The sequence below is a fragment of the Theobroma cacao genome, chromosome 5 (genome assembly GCF_000208745.1).
Source record: "Theobroma cacao cultivar B97-61/B2 chromosome 5, Criollo_cocoa_genome_V2, whole genome shotgun sequence".
In the NCBI taxonomy this organism is placed as follows: domain Eukaryota; kingdom Viridiplantae; phylum Streptophyta; class Magnoliopsida; order Malvales; family Malvaceae; genus Theobroma; species Theobroma cacao.
This window is the reverse complement of record NC_030854.1, coordinates 24,243,054-24,265,764: the sequence shown is the minus strand read 5'-3', so window position 1 is coordinate 24,265,764 and position 22,711 is coordinate 24,243,054. Positions and strand designations below refer to the sequence as shown.

General features: G+C 32.7%; 2 protein-coding genes across 2 annotated transcripts; one reads left to right on the top strand and one right to left on the bottom strand.

Moving 5' to 3' along the window:
• Positions 3,414 to 5,236, top strand: LOC18598793 (UPF0481 protein At3g47200). Its single transcript, XM_007028479.2, has one exon. The coding sequence runs from the start codon at positions 3,671 to 3,673 to the stop codon at positions 5,057 to 5,059; it is 1,389 nt and encodes a 462-aa protein (XP_007028541.2). The 5' UTR covers positions 3,414 to 3,670; the 3' UTR covers positions 5,060 to 5,236.
• Positions 21,218 to 22,493, bottom strand: LOC18598792 (putative methyltransferase DDB_G0268948). Its single transcript, XM_018120675.1, has 2 exons — positions 22,139 to 22,493; positions 21,218 to 22,006 (listed from the first exon to the last, which is right to left on the bottom strand). Exons 1-2 carry the CDS (start codon positions 22,286 to 22,288, stop codon positions 21,374 to 21,376), a joined length of 783 nt encoding a protein of 260 aa, XP_017976164.1. The 5' UTR covers positions 22,289 to 22,493; the 3' UTR covers positions 21,218 to 21,373.

Here is a 22,711-nt window from a genome sequence, read left to right as displayed (position 1 = left end):
CCTTGAAGTGTCCAAGTTTGTTACAATGGAAACATGGCCCATTTTTGTTCTTTTTGATCTTATGATGTTTGTCATTCATACCCATAGAATGTTTTCTCTTGTTGCTATGAGACCGACTTGTTTGATGATTTGTATTCCACCACATGGACCTTCAAAGTCTCAAAATTCTTTTCATTAAAAGCTTTTTCTTTTTCATCTTGTTTGACTTCTTGTTGTTTATCATAATCTTCTTATATTCGAGGATGATTACCAAGGTCCTTAAGAAACATTTTCTTTGTTTATGTTTTAGAGTTTTCTTAGTGTCTTTCCATGAGAGGTGAGCTTATCAATTATAGCAGAAACCATAATAGCTTCATCCATTCTAAAACCATATTGCTTAAAGCTATTTAGAAAGCGTTCAAGTTCATGTAATTGCTCCATAATATAACGACTTATTGAAACGACTAACCAAAAATTTCTTGCTACTCGCATCTTGAGCTATGTATTTTGCTTCCAATTTGTCCCAAAGTTGTTTTGTAATAGCTCCATTTTGGTACGTATCAAACAATGCATCTGACATTCCATTAAGAATGTGTCCCATGCATATGTAGTCATCATTATCCCATTTTTGCCTCAAAACTTACTTAAATTTTATAAAATAATGTGTCCCATGCATATGTAGTCATCATTATCCCATTTTTGCCTCAAAATTTACTTAAATTTTATAAAATATTTTAAAATATTAATTTAATTGAATATTGATAAATATTATTCTCGTATTTCCATATTTTATATAAAGTAATACTAAATTAGAAAATAACTTTTAATTTACTTGTTTTTATCTTTTCATATGAATGATTGTTTTTTTAAAAAAGAAAACATATGATATCAAAAATCAAGATTCAAAATATTTCACAAATTAATTAAAATGTGACCTTAATTAAAAGAATTGATAAAATCTTAACTCAGTTTGATCTGATTCTAAAAGTCATCACCTACACCCGAAATAATCTTAAATCTAAAAAATTAAAATTCGAAATAACTCAAACTTAAAATGAAAGCCAACCTCATCCACCCAATTGCCCATTTTAATTAAGTTAGAGATGTTGGTTGAAGGCTGAAGCCATAGCACTCCAATCTTCGCTCAATGAAGATGTTGAATCATGTCATGAGTTTTTTTAATAGAAAAAAGAGCCCCATGACATATCACCCACCTCCACTCTTGAAAGTATTTTTCTATTGATTAAAATTAAAAATAAAAAAAAAATGGAATTTTTAGAACAAGGGGATTTGATGGTGGGAGGAGTTCAAAGAGGAGACAATAAAAGGGTAAAATATCTTCATTCTTCAAAGTTTTTATTGAAATTATAAAAATGTTCATTAGTTTTCGAAATAGATATTTTGCTTCAAAAAAATATCTTTCGTTAGATACATAGATTTAATCATTAGTTAATCGTCAGTGTTTTCGTTAGTTTAATGACGTGATAATATTAAAAAAATAACTTTACTTTTTATTCATTTTAAATATTATTAGTATATAATTTTATTAATTTTTTTTTTATAAAGGGAGCATGGTGCTCCTTTGGAGGCAGCCCAATTTGGGGCTCCCTAAGGGAGCATCGGTGCGCACTGGATTTGGTGCTCTCTTGGAGAGCCCAATCGAGACTTCGATGTTCTCAAAGAGCACCGATTTAATGCTCTCCATGAATGGTCGATCAATGCAAAGACGCCATCAATTGACCTGAGAGAAAAAAATCACTAAAAAAATCAACATTTTAGATATTTCATATTTAATATTAATGTTGTTTAAATATTTGGAACGGAATATCTATTTTAAAAATTAATAAATTTTCGTGTAATTTCAATTAAAATTTAAGAGTGAGGATATTTTACTCAAAATAAAAGTATTCTTGAACAGAAATATTACAACTTCCAGCTTGTCATTTTGATGTGTGAACAAAACAAGGAAAAATTGTAATGCAAACACAATATACTCAATAAATGCCTCTTAACTTTTTTCTCTTTCTATTTAACATAATTGCAATCTGCTCAAACACATTAAATTCCCTACCAGCATCAAGCCAACCCCATAACAAAAGCCTTGGAGCTCCCCCTCCCCACTAGTTAAGAAAAACAAAAGAGCTATACAACATGTTAAAATGACAAAACACACCACCTACCCCATCCTCAGCCATCACCATTACTGTCACTCATATGCACCTCTGCCACCACCAGCACCACCAAATCTTAATAGAAATAAAAGAAAAGAATCAATCTTTAAAGACGGTTGCTAAAAAAGTTTACAATGCACATGCTCCTTGAAGTTGAGTATATCTAAGCGAGTTCAGCTAGGCTGGCATACATGACCCCAATATGCTTGGAGAAGATGGAAAGATTGACTCTATTTTCATTGCATAAGATGCCGCCAATTCTAGAATCACCATGGTAGTCTCTCGAAGCACCGTTTGTGTTAAACTTAAGGACCCCCATTTGAGACCTGTACCAAGTTTCAATACTATTAACACTTCTGATCTTGCTGTGGACATAACCATTCCAAGTTCTCTTCTACAAAGGAGGCAAGTGGTAGTGTTTCTATTGATAATACCAATCATTCCTAGAGTTTCTCTAGTAGCCAAGCATCCTTTCACAAGTTGCCAGCAAAAGACCTCTACTTTGTAAGGAGCCAAACCACACCATATCATCTTCCAGTGATCTGTGTAAGGGGTGTTAGTAAGTAAAACCTGTCGATAGAAAGAATTAAAGGAGTTGTCACCTCGGGGGGTCCATTTTGAAATGAGTTTGTCTCGAAAATCCTTATCAATCACTTGATCATCAAGGAGAGAGAAAAAGTAGTCCCATTGCTCATGTTCCCAACCAAAAACATTTCTCTATAGATCAATTTTCCATTTCCAGCTATTCGCAGTCCATTTCCCGAATTCACACATTTTTTCCTCTTTTTTGAATGCAAGTGCAAAGACTCTAGGAACAGCCAATTTGAGGCTGAAGCCTTCAATTCACTCCTCCTTCAAGAACTTGATTTTGAAAGGAAAGGTGAATTGGCTAGGAGCTGTCACCATGCCACTTTCTTACATGTCGTGTATTACTTTGTAGGATAAATTGTAACTTTAATAAAGAGAGGGGGCCAGAATATGATGTAGATACTAAACTTGGCATCTCAGTAAACCAAAGTATCATACATTCCAAGCACAAAACAGCTATCTTGGCTTCGAGCAGTACTGAATTCAGCATTAGAATTAATGTAGGCAGAAAATATTGCAAATTTACACATTTATCTAAGAGTTGAGCTGGAACCAATTTTTCTCTCACTGATTTTATTAAAATGAAAGATAAAATGCTTTATATATCCATGAAATACTTTTTTCCATGGATGAAATCTTAACAATCACTCTTTCACAAAGACAAAAGCAGATAAAATATATTCGAAACTTGATACCTGAATAAAGTACAAAGAAGATCATCTCCACCTAGTTAGTGCAAAGCATAAATTCAGTGGCTAGGTTACCCCAATAGCTCGCGCCATGCAAAAACACACAAACTTTACTCACCTTTTCTTCCGTCCTTTCGTCCTCTTGTTTCTTCGGGCAACTCCCCAAGTACACTACTAGATTTCCAAACATCCCATAACTGTCGTTGACGTACCTCCTTTCAACCGTCAAGCTGGTAGGATTCGATGAGCAGCAACGAGAGGCACCCTGGAGAAGTGAGAGTTCCGATTCATGAGATAGAGCACTCGGCTTTCATCAGAGACGAGAGAACGAAATTGAAATCAGCCTTGCGTGAAGCCCAAAAACAAGAAAGCGATTCATCTCAAAGAGCCAAACCGCTAATACAAAGAGTTCCGCCCGTCCTGATCGGTATCAAGGAAGATTTTAAGAAATATTTTGAACCAAGGCTGGTAGCCCTCGGCCCTTTGCATCATGGTAAGCCGCATTTCGAGCGGGCAGAGCACACCAAGCGTAAACTTGCAGGTCTCTTCGCAAACGAGAACGAAACAACTGATGAAGTTCTATTCAATAAGATTATGGCAGAGATAAAGGATCTGAAGCAGTGTTACAATCCGGAGGACATAAAAGATTACGACGATGAGAAGCTAGCTTGGATGTTCTTCGTGGACGGTTGTGCGGTGTTGTTTGCTGTACACTACGGTTTACAAGGCGACTTTAAGAAGTTGAACATTAAAGCAGATCTTCTGGTATTTGCGCAACTTGATTTGTTCTTGCTAGAAAACCAACTTCCTTACCGGGTTCTCAACATATTGATTGGCTCAACGAAAGACCCCCAAATGTGGGAGCAATCAATCACAAAATTCGTCGGCAACAACCTCATAACAAATATACCGGATGGGAAGAAGAGCCAACACACAGACGAAGAAGAAAAGCAAGAGTACACTCATCTTCTGGAGCGCTTGCGGACAAAACACTTGACGGGAAAGAAAGAGGAGAGTAGCAGTAGTATGATAGGTCGCTTGCTTCTGTCCTGCGGAGACAACCGAAAGCACAGGAAGACATTTCGTAGCGTCAAGGAGCTTAAAGAATCGGGGATTGGTGTTGGACCTAGCGAGACAAACAACCTGAAAAACATTTCCTTCTATTGCAACTTTCTGGGAAGCCTAAAGATGCCACGCATCCTGGTGGATGACTCAACAGCTTCCAAGTTCTTGAACTTGGTAGCTTTAGAAATGTGTCGAGATTTTGAGAATGATTTTGCGGTCACCTCTTACTTATACTTCCTTGATTCTCTCATTGACACAGCAGAAGATGTTAAGGAAATGCGAGTTACAGGTATGCTCCACAATTACTTGGGCAGCGATGAAGAAGTGGCTGATCTTTTCAACAAATTGAGCCGGGACTTGGTGCCAGATCAGGCGATGTACAAGGATGTTACGGACAATATCCACAAGTACTGCAACAATCCCTGGACGACCGCAATGGCTCAAGCCTATTACACCCATTTTAGTAGCCCATGGACGTTCCTCGGCCTTTTGGCTGCGCTACTTGGGCTTCTTTTCTCCGCTATTCAGGCTTATTACGCGTTTCCAAATCACAAACGAAGTGATTAAACTCCCTTATGCGAGTCTTTCAGAGTTTCTTTTGATTACACTACGTTTTTATGTATCCATGAAATGCTTTGCTATTCTTTTCCCAGCTTCGTGTGACTGTGAGCAGCCAATAAAGAAATTGCAAATGTAGGATTCTGAGTTTTATAAGTAATAAAACTGACTTCTTTTAAATCTTTAGTATGTTTGATTTGCTGGATATTTTTTAATATATCTGAAATGATATCCTCCAGCTGTTCTTTTATTATAGATTTTTTTTATTTTTTATATTCTTATAATTTCAAATTTTCAATTCTGTTCCATTAGCTTCTAGGATTCAAAATACAACCATAAATATTTTTTATATGTTTTTCATTTATTACGAAGATGCCTCCACGATGTGGTAGTCAATTTTTTAATGTTATGATATAGACGTTTCTTTCTATTTACTTTTAGTATTTTTCGATTAGTAATTAGGATTGATTACAATTAGTTTAGTTTATTATTTGTTATTCTTATGTGCCTTTTGCTGCTTGTTTTTTAACATACGAGATCAATTGAGTATTAAGCTAAACAGTGAGAAGTATTTCTCTCTCATTCTATAATTTTATCCTTCGTACCTTAAACATTTAATTCGAGACTTCTAAATTAAAATTTTAAAATTTAAATGATAAATAACATTACTTCGGTAATGATATATCTTTTTTGACAATTTTTTTTAATTGGTGAAAAGGAGATTCGAACCTTACACTTTAGGTATAAAGATTATACACCAACTAATGAGCCAAATGTTCAAGTACATCTTTTTTAACAATGTTTCAATAAGAGAGATTTCTCATTTTTTAGATGTATCATCGATGGATTTTTGATAAAAAAATCTTAAGGAATTAATTGTTTTGAAAATTGGCTAATGTTGTGGCAAATTAAGATAATTTTTTTCAAAATTTTTTGATGAAAAATTCTATTGGAAACTTCCTTACATGTACCAATACTGATGTAAAAGTCCATTGACATTTGTTCTAAAAAATCTATTTTCACGATATTTTTTGATGGAATTTTTGTCAAAAATCCTTCATAAATAATAGTGGTATTAAAGTTGAGTAAAATACAAGAACTCCCTTCCATACAACTTTAAAGTATACTTTAGTCCTCCTTGTTTGAAAAACTATGATTGATCCCTTAACTTTTTATTACTACTATTTAATAGTTATTTACAAATATAAAAAGTCATAATTATCCTAAGTAGTTATTTCTTGACTTTTTATTATCATTAGTCAACCATTATTTACAAATATAAAAAACCATAATTATCCTAAATAGTTATTTTTCAATTGTTTGAGTATAATTATGACATTTTATATTTATAATTAACTGCTGACTAATGGTAATAAAAAATCGAAGATAGTAACCATACATTTTGAAACAAGAAAGGCAAAGTGTACTTTAAAATTCCTAATTGTTTTTCTTTCCTCTTTTCAACACACTTGAACTAAAAATCCTAGCCACCGCCCTCCCTCCTCTCGATTTCTTGCACCATTGTCCTTGCCAACTTCACTAGGGACACCATCTTGCTACTCCGTCATTGATCTCTCACTCCTCCCTCGATTCCTCATTTCCTGCTTTTTTTTTTCTCTTTGGTTCTTCTCTTCATCACCCTTTCTTCCAAATTTCAAATAATATGTCTTTCAACTCTTCCCTTCTTTTATTTTCTTGTCCTTTCTTTGTCATTTATATTTTTCAATACATACATATATACATACATACATATATATATATATATATTAGTATGTGTGTGTGTGTGAATGTATATGTATGTATGTGTATATATATATACTCATACATACATATACATACACTCACACACACACACACACATATGTGTGTGTATATGTATGTATGTATACGTGTTTGTATATGTATATATATCTACACATTTACATAAACATATACACACACATATGTGTGTGCATATAAAATAACTTCTCTTTAACAATATTTATCAATTGTGCAAGATATCTGAAGCCTAATTTTATACACACATACACACACACACACACAAATACAAAGATATACACACACACACACACAAATACAAAGATATACACGCACACACACACACACACACACACACACATATATATATATATACATATATACATATATAATAAGTTCTCTCTAGCAATATTTATTAATTGTGCAAGACATCTGAAGCCTAATTTTTAATATTAAAATTATTGTATATAAATAATAAAATAATTACAAAGAACGGTATGGATAAAAATTATCATCTTACATAATAAAAGCATTCCACATAAATAATTAAGGTATAATACCTATAAAGGCCTCTAAACTATTGAAAAATTTTAAATAAATTATTATTCTTTTATTGTGTTTAATCAAGCCCCTATACTTTTATTTTGAGACAAATAATTCTTTACACTTTTATTTTGAGTCAAATAAACTTTTATAATTAATGGTTGACTTAGTCAAAATGTCACTTGTCATTGTATGCCACATGGTGCTGGTGTGGCATGCTCACATGTCATAATAAATAATGACATGGCATGTTGATGTCGTCATGTGGCATTTTTCATCCTTCACATTAACGTTACACTAGTGTCATGTATGCATAAAATAATAAGTGACATTTGGATTAACGGCGATTAGTTAACCATTAATTATAAGGGCTTATTTGATCCAAAATAAAAATAAATAGCTTGATTGAAGGCAATTAAATAATAAGAGTTTATTTGAATTTTTTTAAATAATTCACAGGCTTTTTCTAAGCATTATGCCAAAATTAATCATCCTACAAATATTATCTTAAATAATAAAAACTATTAGAAAAATATAATTAATCATCATACAAATATTGTTCTACGTAATAAAAGCATTCTACGTTTGTAGTTCAATATACATCCCTTAAACCACAAAGTTTAATTGTTACCTCATGATACATGAAATTCTCTAGCCAAGCTTTTTTCAAGCCGTTACTCTTTGCCATAAGTGCTCTTTCTTACGTTTCATACTTTATTAAATAATCAAAAGTATAAGTCTATTTTTATTATTTGTTTACTTTTGCAGGGGAGTTGTATCTTGGTAGCTAAACTACAAAAGTGTGTTTCCTTATCGATTATAGGGGCTAAATATAACATCACATCAACTAATTCCTTCTTGAATTAGAGTTGAGCAAAAAAGAGTCTGTTTTGTGACATTTAGAATGCTTTAGATTTGAGTAATTAAGAATACCATATACCATAGTAGGATGAAACATATTGATGTAAGACACTATTGGTTGCAGTTGATGCATAAGGATCACATGATGCATTTCACGAAGATTCACACAAATAAAAATATTGCTAATATGTTGGCCAAAGTGGTTCTTAAAGAAAAGCTTGAGTTATGCACTAACTTAGCTTGAGTTATTAAAATCCTAAACCATTTAGGAAATGTCACTAACTTAGAAGTCCATCCTAAACATTTTAGGAAGGCTTTATGATATTTTAGACATCTTAAATGTTTTAGGAAACTTAACAAATTTGTCCTAACATTTTTAGGAAACTTTCTAAATTTTATCAAGGGTCCTAAACATTTTAGAAATTAGCCTTATCCATTTTATAATCTTGTATTAATGATCTTACTAATTTTAGATTACTAATCTTTATTAGAATCTCTAACAAATTAGTAAGACTTTCCATAATTAAATTTGCCTAATCCAATTAGGTGGTTGTTTTTTTTTTAAATTGACCAACAAAATTAATTAGGATTTAATCAATTTCATTCCCATAATTGGGAGATTTACAATTTCATTGAATAGAAAATCACCTTGGAGATTTGATATCAATCAATTAAAATTGACTGATTCCAATAAAGGATGTAATTTCCTTGATTCTAGGCATATGTCCTCAACAATTTAGGAGTCAATGATTAGCCACGAAAAGAATCCTTGCTAACCATTGGTTGTTACTTTATGCAATGTTGGTGCAAATGGGGTTTAGATGGAATTCAAAGAACTGGCAAAATTGACTTCACGGTAAGCTTTTTCAATAGACGTTATTTTTAAAACTTATTTCTCCCCCATCACTCGGTATGCAAAGGGGAATAATACGAATAGCCTTAGGGATACAATGAAGCTAACCTCTAACTTCGCCTAGCACTTTACAAGAGTAGATCACTAGATACACCCGAGGGTTAGCAAAGTTGTTCCGCCTTAAAGCCTACTTTCTGTAGTAAGTAGATTATAAGGAATTTGGACGCTTTTGTAGTTAATGAGAATTTAAGTATTTATGTTAATTTTCATAACACAACACTTCTCTTACTCTTGATTTTTCTGCTCTTGTTTTGTTTTTGTTTGGATGTGTCAAAATAGTTGGCAGCAAGCCCTTTATATAGGCATGCAAATGTCTCTTCTTCAAGGACACAACTCTTTCATTAAGGCACCACTTTATCTAAAAGACTTCTTTATATTTTTCAAGACACAACCTTTGAATAAAAGGTATTGTTTCAATAATCACCTTGTGAAAGGACAACCATTGATTCTATAAAACATAATTTTTGAACTATAATTTGAAATGATAACTTTTCATATTTAAACTTTTAAGCTGTGGTGTTTTTTCAATTTGTTTCATAACCTTTAGATGTCATTTTACTAAGAGATGTAGCCATTCACATGAGAAACTTACCTACAATCCAATAGTCACACTATGTCACTTTATATGACTTAACCTTTATGCTAAGATAGCTTTTTATTATGTGATATAACCTTTGATTTTGAAATTACACCAACAATCCTCCACCATTTTCAAAATTTCCAAATACCAACAAATTTGAGAATCTTGTGCATAAATAAAGGCATCCCATAAATTTGAACATTCACTTAATGAGTTTGGTTGTTCTAGTTTGAATTGAGTGGTTGACCAAGCATTAAACCATCAATTCTTCATTTAACCAGTCGAGCCATTAAAAACACAAGCTTCCTTACTCACTTTGTATCTAGTTTTGCCAACATGTTTTATGGCCTTGTGTTTTGCAACCATTCATAAATGCTGTCAGAGTCCAGCCTTTAGCTCTTAGAAGCAGCAACACTTCCACTCACATAGGTAGCCCTTATCAGAAGTATTTTGTAATTATAGTATTTCAACATATACATGTAATGGGTCTACTAAGAATATTTATTCAACCTTACCTTACACATTACGGGAACCAAGCACTATACACCTTGGGATGGAAAATATAAATTAGTGGTTGCAATAATCCAAGTGGTATAATGGTCAGTACCCAAGACTTGCAGGTCGGCCATCAGCATCGAGGTAAGCTCCCACCATTAGAGATTTAGTTGATAGACTTAAGACCCGTTCCTCTTGAGGTCTTTATTACCAAGTCTTTTTTCAGACTTTTGGTAAATGAATTTGCTAAATTCTCACAAGACCTCAAATAACTTATAGTAACTATACCATCACTAATTCTTTATCTTACAACACTATGTCGAAGTCCAATATATTAACTCTTTCCACTGTATGCTTGATTATATGCTTTTGTTACTGTTGCTTCATTATCACAATGTATCAAAATTGGTGCCATTGGTTTAAGCCATAATGGAATTTCATAGAGTAAATCTCTCAACCATTTCGCTTCTTGGGTGACAGATGCTAAAGCTATAAATTCAACTACCATGGTGGAGTCCGCTTGACAAAATTGTTTCTTAGAACCCCAAGAAACACCTCCAGCAATTGTAAAAACCTAGCCAATCATAAAAGCATGATATGTTTTATTTTAGTTTCAACTAGCATCTGTATACCCTTCTAAAACCAAAGGAAAACTTGAATAACAAAGAGCATAATTTATTATAGTTTTTAAGTACCTAAGAACTTCATGAACAACATACCAATGTTTTTTACTTGGATAAGTTGTAAATCAGATTAGCATCCCAACCTCAAAATCAATGTTTGACTTTGTACACACCATAGCATACATTTAGCATCCAATCACCCTTGCATATTTATTTTGTATTATTGGCTTGTCTTTATTGGGTACTAGCTTTATATTAGAATTATAAAGCGTAGATATTAGCGTACAATTTGACTTACCATACTTCATTACAATATTTTCAATGTAATAAGATTAAAACAATGTTAAGCCATTATTATCTCTCATTATTCTTATACCTAAAATAACATCCACCACACCCATATGTCAATTCATTGACAAGAACCTTTTTGTGTTTTCCATTTGTTCCAAATCATTACAAAAAATTAACATGTCATCCACATATAGAAATATGATAACACTTTTACTATTATGAAACTCACTATAGACACATTTGTCAGATTGATTGATCTTGTAGCCATTAGCTAGCACTACCTCATCAAACTTTTGATACTATTGTTTAGTTGTTTGTTTTAATCCATACAAAGATTTTACAAGCATAAACTTTTTTTTTTTGACTAGGAAAGAGAAACCCTTCAAGTTGTTCTATATACACTTCTTTATCTAATTCATCATTTAGGAATGTCGTTTTAACATCCATTTGATGTATTACCATCTTATGTATAGATGCAAGTGCTATAAGCACTCTAATTGTAGCTATTCTTGCTACTAGTGCATATGTATCAAAATAATCAATATTTTCCTTTTGTGTAAAGCCCTTTGCCATTGGCCTTGCTTTAAACTTATTTACGATTCCATCAAATTTCATTTTCTTTTTAAAGATCTATTTACAGCCTATTGGCATGGAACCCAGTGGGAGGTTTACCAACTTCCAAGTTTTGTTTCCAATTATCAAGTCCATCTTATCTTGTATTGCTTCTCTCTAAAATGAAGCATCTTGAGACTTCATTACCTCTTCATAAATTTGAGAATCACCTTTACCTTCTACATAATGTAGTAAGGTAAGTATTCACATGTTTTTTCTCTTATACTTTTTACTAAGTACATGAGGAAATTGAATCCATATGTCTTTGCTTTTCTAATTCTTTTACTTCTTCGAAGCTTAATAGTTTCCTCACCATTTTTTGAAAGTTTATCACTTTCTGTTACTAGTTCTTTGGGTCTTGGAATTGAATTGAACCTTGTTTTATCAAAGGTAACATCTCTTGATTCTGTGATTATATTAATAGAATATTAATCATGGGGCTTTATCACCATGACATAATATGCTTTACTATGTTCAGCATATCCTATAAATAAACATTTAATTTCTCTTTCACCCAATTTCTTTTTCTTTGGTTCCAGAACTCTTATGATGGCTTGACATTCTCAAACTCTTAAATAATTAAGTTTTGGCTTTCTTCCTTTCCATAGCTCATAAGGAGTAGTTTTACTCCTTTTGTTTAGGATTCTATTTAGTATATAGCACGTCGTTAATAAGGCTTCACTTTCCTAAACTTGAATTAGAAAGCAAAACATTAACCATTTTTGTAAGAACTCGATTTTTACGTTCTGCTACACCATTTTGTTCTAGTGCATATGGAGCGATAATCTCATGAATAATACCAGTGGACTCAAAATACTTGGGATCATAATAGTCACTTCTTCTATCTCATCGTGAACATTTGATAAGCAATTCACACTATAATTCAATTTCATTTTTATAAATTTTAAATTTCTCCATTAGTTCATCTTTAGCATGTAATAAGTAAACATAGCAATATATAGAGAAGTCATCTATAAATGTTACGAAGTATTTCTTTCCACTAATAGATGGATTACTTTGCATGTCACAAACATCAAAATATATTAATACAAGCAACTTGAAGTTTCTTTCTACCTTAGGAAATGGCCTTCTTGTGATTTTAGTAACCATGCATGTCTTGCACATATCATTATCATTATTAACATCAATATTGGGAATTAACTCTAATTTAGCCACATCATGCATTCTTCTATAATGAACATGACCTAATTTATTATGCCATAAATTATACAAAGTTGCTTTACTATCATGAACATTAAATAAGGCATCAATATAAGTAAAACTAGTAATATTCTTATTAATATTAAGTTAGAACATGTTTTCACAAAAATATCCACTTTTCACCGATTGTCCACCTTTTGTAAGGATGAACTTATCTACTTCAAATACTAATTTGAAACCATACTTATTCAACAAATCATCTGACATAAGATTTTTTCTAACTTCCGACATATAATAGTGTCACAGCCCAATTCTTGGGCCATGACCGACGCAAGGGCCCAATAGGCATAGCCCACCAGGCCCAAGCAAGCCTTTCTTTCTCTAAGATCTAAAACTCATAATTTATAATAAATATTATTTCAAAATTAAACCGTGAGAACTAAATATATATATATATATATATATATATATATANTGAGAACTAATAATATATATATATATATATATATATATATATATAATGTTCCCAAAATAGGGTTATCATTCGTCAACCTTAAACGACATGGCTAATCAAATCAAACATACAGAGTGCACAATAATCTTATAATTTACATTTAAGTAACTATTTACAGATGCAAGAGACCTTGACTATCAGCGGAGTGACTCTAGGCGTGGGTACTGTTACTAGATGCCATGGTACCTACCAAATGGCAAACACAAATAAACTCTTCAGGTCCTAACTACCTCCAAATCTGAAAAACATGAAGTTGAAAAGAGTGAGTATAAACTTAATAAGTGAACATAGGAAAGGAATAAGCAAACGATAAGGAAAGTTTAGAAATCATGATGCACTTATGTTAAAAAATAATGCAATTTAGTTTAATTGCTCGTAAAATCCCTCAATTCGACCTTTGATTATTTAACCCCTTAGTGTTAGAGGATCCACAATCCATAATGAAATCGAATAGTGAAAACCACAGTAAATGTCCAAGCAAGATAAGTAAGACAAAAAGTTTTTTGTTGCATTGAAAATCAATTTAGAAACAATTAACAATTTCAACATTCAACATTCATTGCAATCACATAATATTTTCTCTAACATTCCTATGGTATGTGTAAACATGTATACAACCACCAGCTCATCAGCTCATGTGCACTCCTACACCGCACATAGTTGGAATCACCCATCATCACCGGCATGTGCACTCTCACACCGTACACGCACGGTTACAATTATGTCACAATATTATCATTCAAAGCATAACACATATATCATCAGAATATAGGAACACATGGGTTCATCACATTACACATTTTACAACATAAAACGTTTCATCAAGGGCTTGTTCCCAGGCATGATTTAGAGAAAAAAAAAATCAAATAAAATCATTTAAGTGCTTTATCCGAACACATATGTATTTCCCAAAAATAATTTAATGCAAGTTCACTCGCCTTAACAATGCCACCTAACAGGACTAGCACCCACAAGATCTTAATCCAGGTAGTCTCGATATACCATTAAAACCTATAATTGCTAATAAACAATAATAGCTTTAAATATATCATAAATTTAAACTTAATAATTCTAATAAGCATACACTGGATAAACTACATTCTAACCTAATACTTAACCTAGAATTCTAGTCTAATTCTTAAACCCATCATATCAACTATTCCAATTTAAAGGTTCTTTACCTTGGTGAACTTAGAGGCATAAAAATCAACAAAAACCTAATATTTCCAAGAAAAAGAATTTGAAGAAATTAGGAAATAAAATCTGAAAATATAACCCATAAATTCATAAATTCCAAGAGTTTAAAATATATACCTTTTAGCCTTAAAAATGGAGATTTAAAGTTGAAAATTCAAGTGTTGGTGATGGTGGAGTAGAAATAGAAAATAAAGAAAAAAAAGATAGATTTTCTCCTTTTCTCCTAGGGGTTTGGTTGTGCTGGAAAAATGTGGTTAGAAGCTGCAGGTTTAGTGCCCAAGAAGTTAGGAGAAGGAAAAAGCAAGAAAAGAAAGGAAAGGAAAAGAAAAGAAAGAAAAGAAAATGAAAAACGATTAATTTTTCATGGTGGAGGGAGAAAATGGCGTTGGGTGGGTGAGGAAGAAGAAGAAAATATCTTTTGGTGAAGATAAGAACCGGTCATGGGATGAGGATGAAGAGTCAAAGCTTCCTTTGGAAGCTTTGACCAAACTAATGGCAAAATTATCATTTTGCCCTCTAAGGTTTTCACCCTTTTTAGTTGTATCCTCCCACAATCTTTTAATTCTAATTTCTTTCTACTTTTCTTCCTTAACATTTGTACCAATAAAATATCAAGTTTATGCTTCAACATGTATCACCATAATATTTAAATATTTACTTACCCGCGCTAGCTTTATTTAATAAAGACACGCGGACCCCATTAACGACATTTTTCTCTAAAATTTTCTTGTTCTTCTTCTCCCCCACTTAGATTGACCATATACTCCTCCTTCATGAAAAATTTCGACATCGAATAAAATATTAATATTTTAATATTATTTTATTAATAAAATAATATATTATTCTAAAATTTTTGACATGTCTCATTGGCACCCAAAATGTCTTATTATGCCCCGATTCACTCCCGAATCACTTTTTATCTTGCTAATTCATCCTTAATAAAAATATTATTATTCAATTGTTATTTCCTTGCGTGCGAGGTATTTTATTCCAAATTATTTCTTTTACCCTTTATCACTTTTAAACATTTTAATTAATCTCAATTGGCATCCAATAAACTTTATTAGTCATCATATCGAAGTATAGGGTGTTACAAATAGACATTGTTTAGTACAAGTATTTTTCCAAAAGTAAACATGAGTTCTATAGTGCCTTTCCTTTCACTTGTGTAGTGGAGGAATTTCCCATGTACAGCACAGTTCCATCATTAACTACTTCCAAAGTCTTGAAGAAAGTCTTGTCATTACATACATGATTAGTTGCACTAGTGTGAATCCAACATGCTCCATCATCTAAGATAAGATTGTCCTCGGAAACCATAGCCACAAATTTATTGTTGTTTACATCTTGTGTCTTGTTTTTCAAAGGTTTACATTTCGCCTTGAAGTGTCCAAGTTTGTTACAATGGAAACATGGCCCATCTTTGTTCTTTTTGATCTTATGACTTTTGTCATTCATAAACACAGAATGCTTTGTTTTGTTGATCCGAGATCGACTTGTTTGATTGTTTGTGTTCCATCACATAGACCTTCGAAGTCTCAAAATTCTTTTCATTAGAATCCTTTTCTTTTTCATCTTGCTTGACTTTTTCTTATTTACCATAATCTTCTTCTATTCGAATATGATTACCAAGGTCTTAGGGAAACATTTCCTTTTTTTTATGTTTTAGAGTTTTCTTAGTGTCTCTCTATGAAGGGTAAGCTTATCAATTATAGAAGATACCACAATAGCTTCATCCATTTTAAGACCATATTGCTTAAAGCTATTTAGAATGCATTCAAGTTCATGTAATTGCTCCATAATAGAACGATTTATTGAAACAACTAACCAAAAACTTCTTTTTACTTGCATCTTTAGCCATATATTTTGATTCCAATGTGTCCCAAAGTTGTTTTGCACTAGCTTCATTTTGGTACGCATCGAACAATGCATCTGACATTCCATTAAAATGTGTCCCATGCATATGTAGTCATCATTATCCCATTTTTGCCTCAAATAAGTTTGATTCATAGATTCTTCATCATCTTCTTCATCTGGTCTTGGTGTATCTAAAACATAAGTGACATTGAGAGTTGTAAGGAAGAAGTGCATCTTTTTTTGCCACCGAATAAAGTTTCCTCCTTCAAAACGATCTAACTTGACAATGTTGGTAGCCATCTCTTTAAGTGAAGCCATTTTGAATTCAAACACCATGAAAATAAATTTTAAAATTATTGGTGCAAATGGGATTTAGATGAAATTAAAAGAACTGACAAAATTCACTTTAAGGCAAGTCTTTTCAATAGAAGTTATCGTTAAGACTTATTTCGCTCTCACCACTTGGTATGTAAAGGGAAATAATATAAATAGCCTTAAAGATACAATGAAACCAATGTCTAACTTCATCTTGCATTTTGCAAGAGTAGATTGTTTGATACACCCGAAGGTTTGTAAAGTTGTTCGGCCTTAGAGCCTACTTTCTAAAGCAAGTAGGTTATAAGGAATTTGAATGCTTTTGTAATTGATGGGAACTTAAGTGTTTATGTTAATTTTCAAAACACAACATTTCTTTTGCTCTTGTTTTGTTTTTTTTTTTTATGTGTCAAAATGGTTAGCAACAAGCCTTTTATCTAAAAATGTAAATGTCCTTTCTTCAAAGACACAACCTTTTCATTAAGGCACCACTTTGTCTAAAAGACATCTTTACATTTTGTAAGACACAAACTTTGAAAAATGGTATTGTTTCAATAATCATCTTATGAAAAGACAACCATTTATTTCATAAAACATAATTTTTTAACTATAATTTGAAACGATAACTTTTCATATTTAAACTTTTGAGTTGTGGTATTTTTTCAATTTGTCTCATAACCTTTGGTTGTCATTTTACCAAGAGACGTAACCATTCAAATAAAAAACCTATCTATAATCCAATAGTCACACTATGTCACTTTATGTGACATAACTTTTGAACTAAGATAGCTTTTTATTATGTGGTATACCCTTTGATTTTGAAAATACACCAACATGCAGCTTGTTACCTACTATCGAAATGTGGTGGTTGCATGCCAATGGAGAGGTGTAGTAGCCTTGTGTGGCAGCTCCTTAGACAACTATTATCATAAGTTGTCGTTCGCCTTATTAAAGGCATTGCTTACGTTTTATTGAATGTCTAACCCTTCTTACATTAATTCCAACTCAGAATTAATCCCTTAAGTGAAAATTTCAAATTGGGATTTAATTCTAAAATTTTTAAAATCAAATTTGGAAGACTTTTTTGCCATTCAAAATCGAAAGTCATGCTAAAATTGTGCTGGACAGATTATGATTTTAACTCCATTTCATTGCTCAATTTCAGCCTATTTGATCATGAACACTTCATGATCAAGTTGTCCACCTATCAAGCAATAAGTGTGATACAATTCCATAACCTTAGCTGGATAGAAATTAATCAAAATCTTTGAACAAAATCGGCACAAGGACCTCACTACTTGGATTCTCTCTTAACCAAACCTGTTTTTGCAATTGTTTAAATGTGCATCTTATGCATCATTTAGTTGCATTTTAGGTTGGTTTCTAATTCTTCTAGTTGACCAAAGAAGACACAAAACCACTTCAAGAATAAAGACTCATCAATTTCTAAATTAGATTTTAAAATTAAAAAGAAAACACATTTGTTACCAAAGACAACATTAGAACCAAATCAAAATCTTGATTTATTTGAAAGTATATTTCATATAGCATTCGATCCAAACATTTAAGAACTTTAAATCATATTCAAGGTGATAAAAAATGCACTTAAAAAAGCCGATTTCAAGTCTGGATAGAAGCACAATAATAAACAAAACAAAAAATGAGAATGCTGCCTTAAGACAACATCCAAAACCAAATGCAATTGTGCTTTATTTGGTCGAGCATCTCATGCAAGACTCATCCATACTTTAAATGATCCTTAGACATGATTAAAGATAGCTTAAAACATTATCAAATCAAGTATGGACTTAATTAAAATTGAAGCAAAATGAAAAAATTAAAACAACACCTTTTTGAAATTGATTTTGCACCAAAGGACTTCAAATCAAAATGCAAAGCATCTTAAATGCTAATCATGATGATAAAACATGTAATGATCATCCAAATCCTTGAAAGATGGCTATGATACCACTAATGGGAAAGGGCCAGCCATGCACCACAATGCAAAACAAAAATAAAAGCAAAATATAAACGCAACGAAAATAAACAATTAAAATGGGTTTTTCCATGCAAGGGCACTTTCATGGTTTTTATATGATGTGCAATACAATAAAATATATATGTGATCTGGTCATTACCTTGGGAACAAAATAAAGTTTGATTCCTTATTCAAACTCCACCAAACAGCCTCTTTGAGAGACTTCACACCAAGCTTGGTTGTCACAAATCAAAGCTGTCCAAGAAGTTCTTGTACGGCCCATAACAAAGTCAACATGGTGAATGGAGAAATCCTTACAATAAGGTGGGATTGCCAAGCTTTTAATGTACTAGCAAGGATGTGTTCTGATCACTTTTCCCGTCCTTTTCACCCTAGCCACATAGCACAAGAGAAAAACATAGTTTTCTCTCACATACTCACAAAGGATGGCAACACTACTCGTCAGTGAAAAGTGGTGGCTAGGTTACTTGGAATGAGTAGCTTAAATAAGGTATTTATATCTTAGAACAATTTCAGCCTTAATGACCTTTTTCATGTAATTGCTAATTGATCTTTGCACTTAATTAAACCTTTTTAATTAAGTTCAATAAAAGTTCATAACTTCTAGTTCTAATTAAGTCTTACTTAATAACCTCTCCAAGTTTAATTTTAATATTCACTTTTTGTGTGTGACCCATTAGATTTCCAACATGTTGGCAATGGCTGTGAAATGTAATTTATAAATTAAATTTAAGATTAGATAAATTCAAACTACTTTGAATTTATCATTCATTAAACATATCAATCACTTTACGATCATAGGCCAAAAATGGGATGCAGCAATCCATCATGGCCACCCAAATGTTAGAAGAGTTAAGACGGTTTGACTCAACCTTTTAGTGATCAGTCTCTTAGTACAATTCAATCCTTTCACCATGTATCTCAAAACGCTTAAGAGCATGGTGCAGTGTTAACTGCTAGACCTTCCATGTTAGTTATGGCACTAATTATTTATCAAGGATTATAGGAAACTCATTTCCTAAAATCCATTGTGCTCTAGCTAAAGTCTTCACATAAGCTAACTCAAGGCATGAGCAATCGAGATACATCTCCTTAATCACTCAAAGTGATGAATCTTGTCTTGACCACTTATTTCCCTTCATACATCTCATGCTATACCAAAAAGCATTTTATTTTGGCATCATTGGTAAGACACATAGGGATGAAATCAAAGCATAACAATTCTTGTATAAGACAACCTAGTGTCTTAATTCTAAGGATCACTTCCACGATTGTCACATGAGGATATACTCCATTAACATTATAGTGAAGTACCAATTGAAATCCTCATCTTATATTTAGTGAACTTGTTCCTAGAACAAGCACTTACATTCTAGTTCCAAGTATCCCTATACTTCAACCTATGAGATCGATTGTTTACTTTTGAAGTAAAGAACATAGAATATACTAGTTTTTAAGCATCATTGATATCTAGCCTCAATGATACGTTGACTAGGAAGAATTTAGAGATTATGCTTTAATGCATAGAAATCTCATAATTATAACATTTTACGATTTCCTTGTAAGGAATGTTAATATCATGGACTTTATCAAATAGACTTATAAACATAATCTTGTTGATAAAAGAAAACCTCAAATCACTCAGTATGAATTATATAATTGTATGATTGGATCTAAGCCTTAATCAATCCGATTGGCTACATAGCTCATTCCAACATGAAGTCTAGATCATGTTTTTCAATTGGCTCATGACATGAGCCTTTCTTCCTTTATTTGTAATTTTTGGGCGGCTTTGATGATGTTGCATAGCCATGCACGTCCAATAGCCAAGAAAACGGAAAAGGGTTTCTTTCTTTTCTCGAAATTTGGTAGTCAAGTTGAACAAAAAAGAAGCTTAATTGGTGCTAATGTGTGCGACTTTAAGAACGAAGGAGATTTCATTGCTCCATGAGAGCAAGGGAAATAAGATTATTCCATAATTTGGTTTTTCGAAATTAAATTTAGGGATTCCCTGAAGTGATAATTTCATTGTAATATTTCAATTGTTATGAATTTTAAATTTTGGATAAAAAATTTAAGATATTGAACTTTGTAAATTTACTTATTTTTCATATAATGGATTTTATCCGGCTTTGTCATGGTTTTTTCCTCTACATGTGTATTTGGTGTTCTTTATTTTGCTATTAATGCTTGTGATATCTACTGATTTATTTTCCCATTTGGTTGATTAATTTAGATTTATTATCTTATAAATATTGTGGCTTGAGTTGTGGCGTCTTGCTATTGTGAGTATCTTAGTGTTTGGTTGTTTGTTGTTTGAGGTCCAACACTGCCGAATTCGATTCAATCCGTAAATTAATTTTAAAAGTGGACCATCCAAACTTTATAGAATTAGAAACTAAAAAAATTATTTCGAACCTTAATTGATCAAATATACATAATTATTTTCATTTCAAATTTAATTTAACTTAGAAATTATATATATAATATAACATAATATAAATTACTAAACAATGACCCGAATTATTTGAATTGATCACAATCTTTGCAAGGGACATTGGACAATTCAGCCAATATTTCCCACGCTTCCAATCCATGCTTCTTTTATAGACCCACTTTTCCAATCCTTAGATAGACAGGAAAGTTGACCCGTTTTTGGTCATTATTCCCATCTTCCCTCCAAGCACGCTTGAAATCCTCAACCACATCCTGGCTCAAAAGCTCCACGCCCTTCTCCTTAGCCTTCTGATACGCTGACCACGATCTCAAGTAGGTAAAATAGTCCTCTAAACCCATCAATCTCTCATTTGCGAACTCAAATGGTCCCGTGCTATCCGCTCCATCCACAGGCTCGAACGGAAAATCGATGCCTATGTACTTATGATCCACCAGTTTTCGCTGCGGATCCCAGTAAGGATTCCGGTAAAATCGTTGAAGGATCTTGTCCACGTAATCGTTGACTTCTGGGGTGGTGTAGCACCAGGCGGCGATGAGTCCATGGGGTTTTTTGAGCACCATTTTCACCTGTTTGTAAAACACAGGGAGGTCGAACCAGTGTATGGCTTGTGCAACGGTTACTAAATCAACACTTGATGCTGCTGCCACTTTTTGCTCAACCTCCGCCAGGGACATGACTGGAGAGGTATGCTGGTATTGGATGTTGGGGAGTTTCGATGCTAATTCAAGCTGTGTTGGGCTTGTGTCTGTGGCTATGACGTTCTTGTAAATCTCAGCCAACTGAAAATTAACATGTATTAGAACATCTAATAAGAAATCCTCTGGGCTGTGAAAAGGAAAAATATTTTTCCGAGGCAATAATTAATAGTGCATATAAGTTAGAAGTCACATGGAGAGTAAACTGAGACTCACGGACTGGGCAGCCTGGCCGCTGCCGGTACCGACATCCCATGCAAGATCATGTTCCGGAGTCTTTGAGGCAATGAACTGGAATAATTCTGGTGCGTAGCTCGGGCGAGCCACCGCATAATGCTTTGCCTGCTTAATGAACAGATTTGACATTGTTTTGTTTTTCCCTCTCTCTTATCTGTTGTCTGGTCTAAGATGGTGAGAGGCCAATTATCTGCTTTCATATATATAGTTTTTAAAGAGTAGTTTAAAACTGGGGAAGCAATGAAAGGAGAGGGGAGGAAGCAACCGGAGAAGCATCAGCTGCACCTTCGAATATTTAATTTGTTAATTGATGTATAATCTCTTCTAAAAAATAGAGTTCAAAATCTTCTTCTCTTTCAATTATATAAAAAAAAAAAATTTAGAGAAGCATCAGCTGTGGATTGCCACAGGAAGTTTCCTATTCTAGTCTTTATCAGCTTAAAATTGCTCATTAAAGTCGAGTGTTCGACCTCAGGTCGTAGGATGAAATTTCGTTGGGCAATCTTTTAAGTTCGATGTGCTGATGGAATTTTTCAGGATGCTTCACCAATC

What these genes read in the sequence shown, in the direction of transcription:
- LOC18598793 (XM_007028479.2), top strand. Translation starts at nt 3,671, where the DNA reads ATGAGCAGCAACGAGAGGCACCCTGGAGAAGTGAGAGTTCCGATTCAT.
- LOC18598792 (XM_018120675.1), bottom strand. Translation starts at nt 22,288, where the DNA reads ATGTCAAATCTGTTCATTAAGCAGGCAAAGCATTATGCGGTGGCTCGC. An exon ending in GCGGCCAGGCTGCCCAGTCC is followed by an intron (nt 22,007 to 22,138) that starts GTGAGTCTCAGT and finishes GTTAATTTTCAG; the next exon opens with TTGGCTGAGATTTACAAGAA.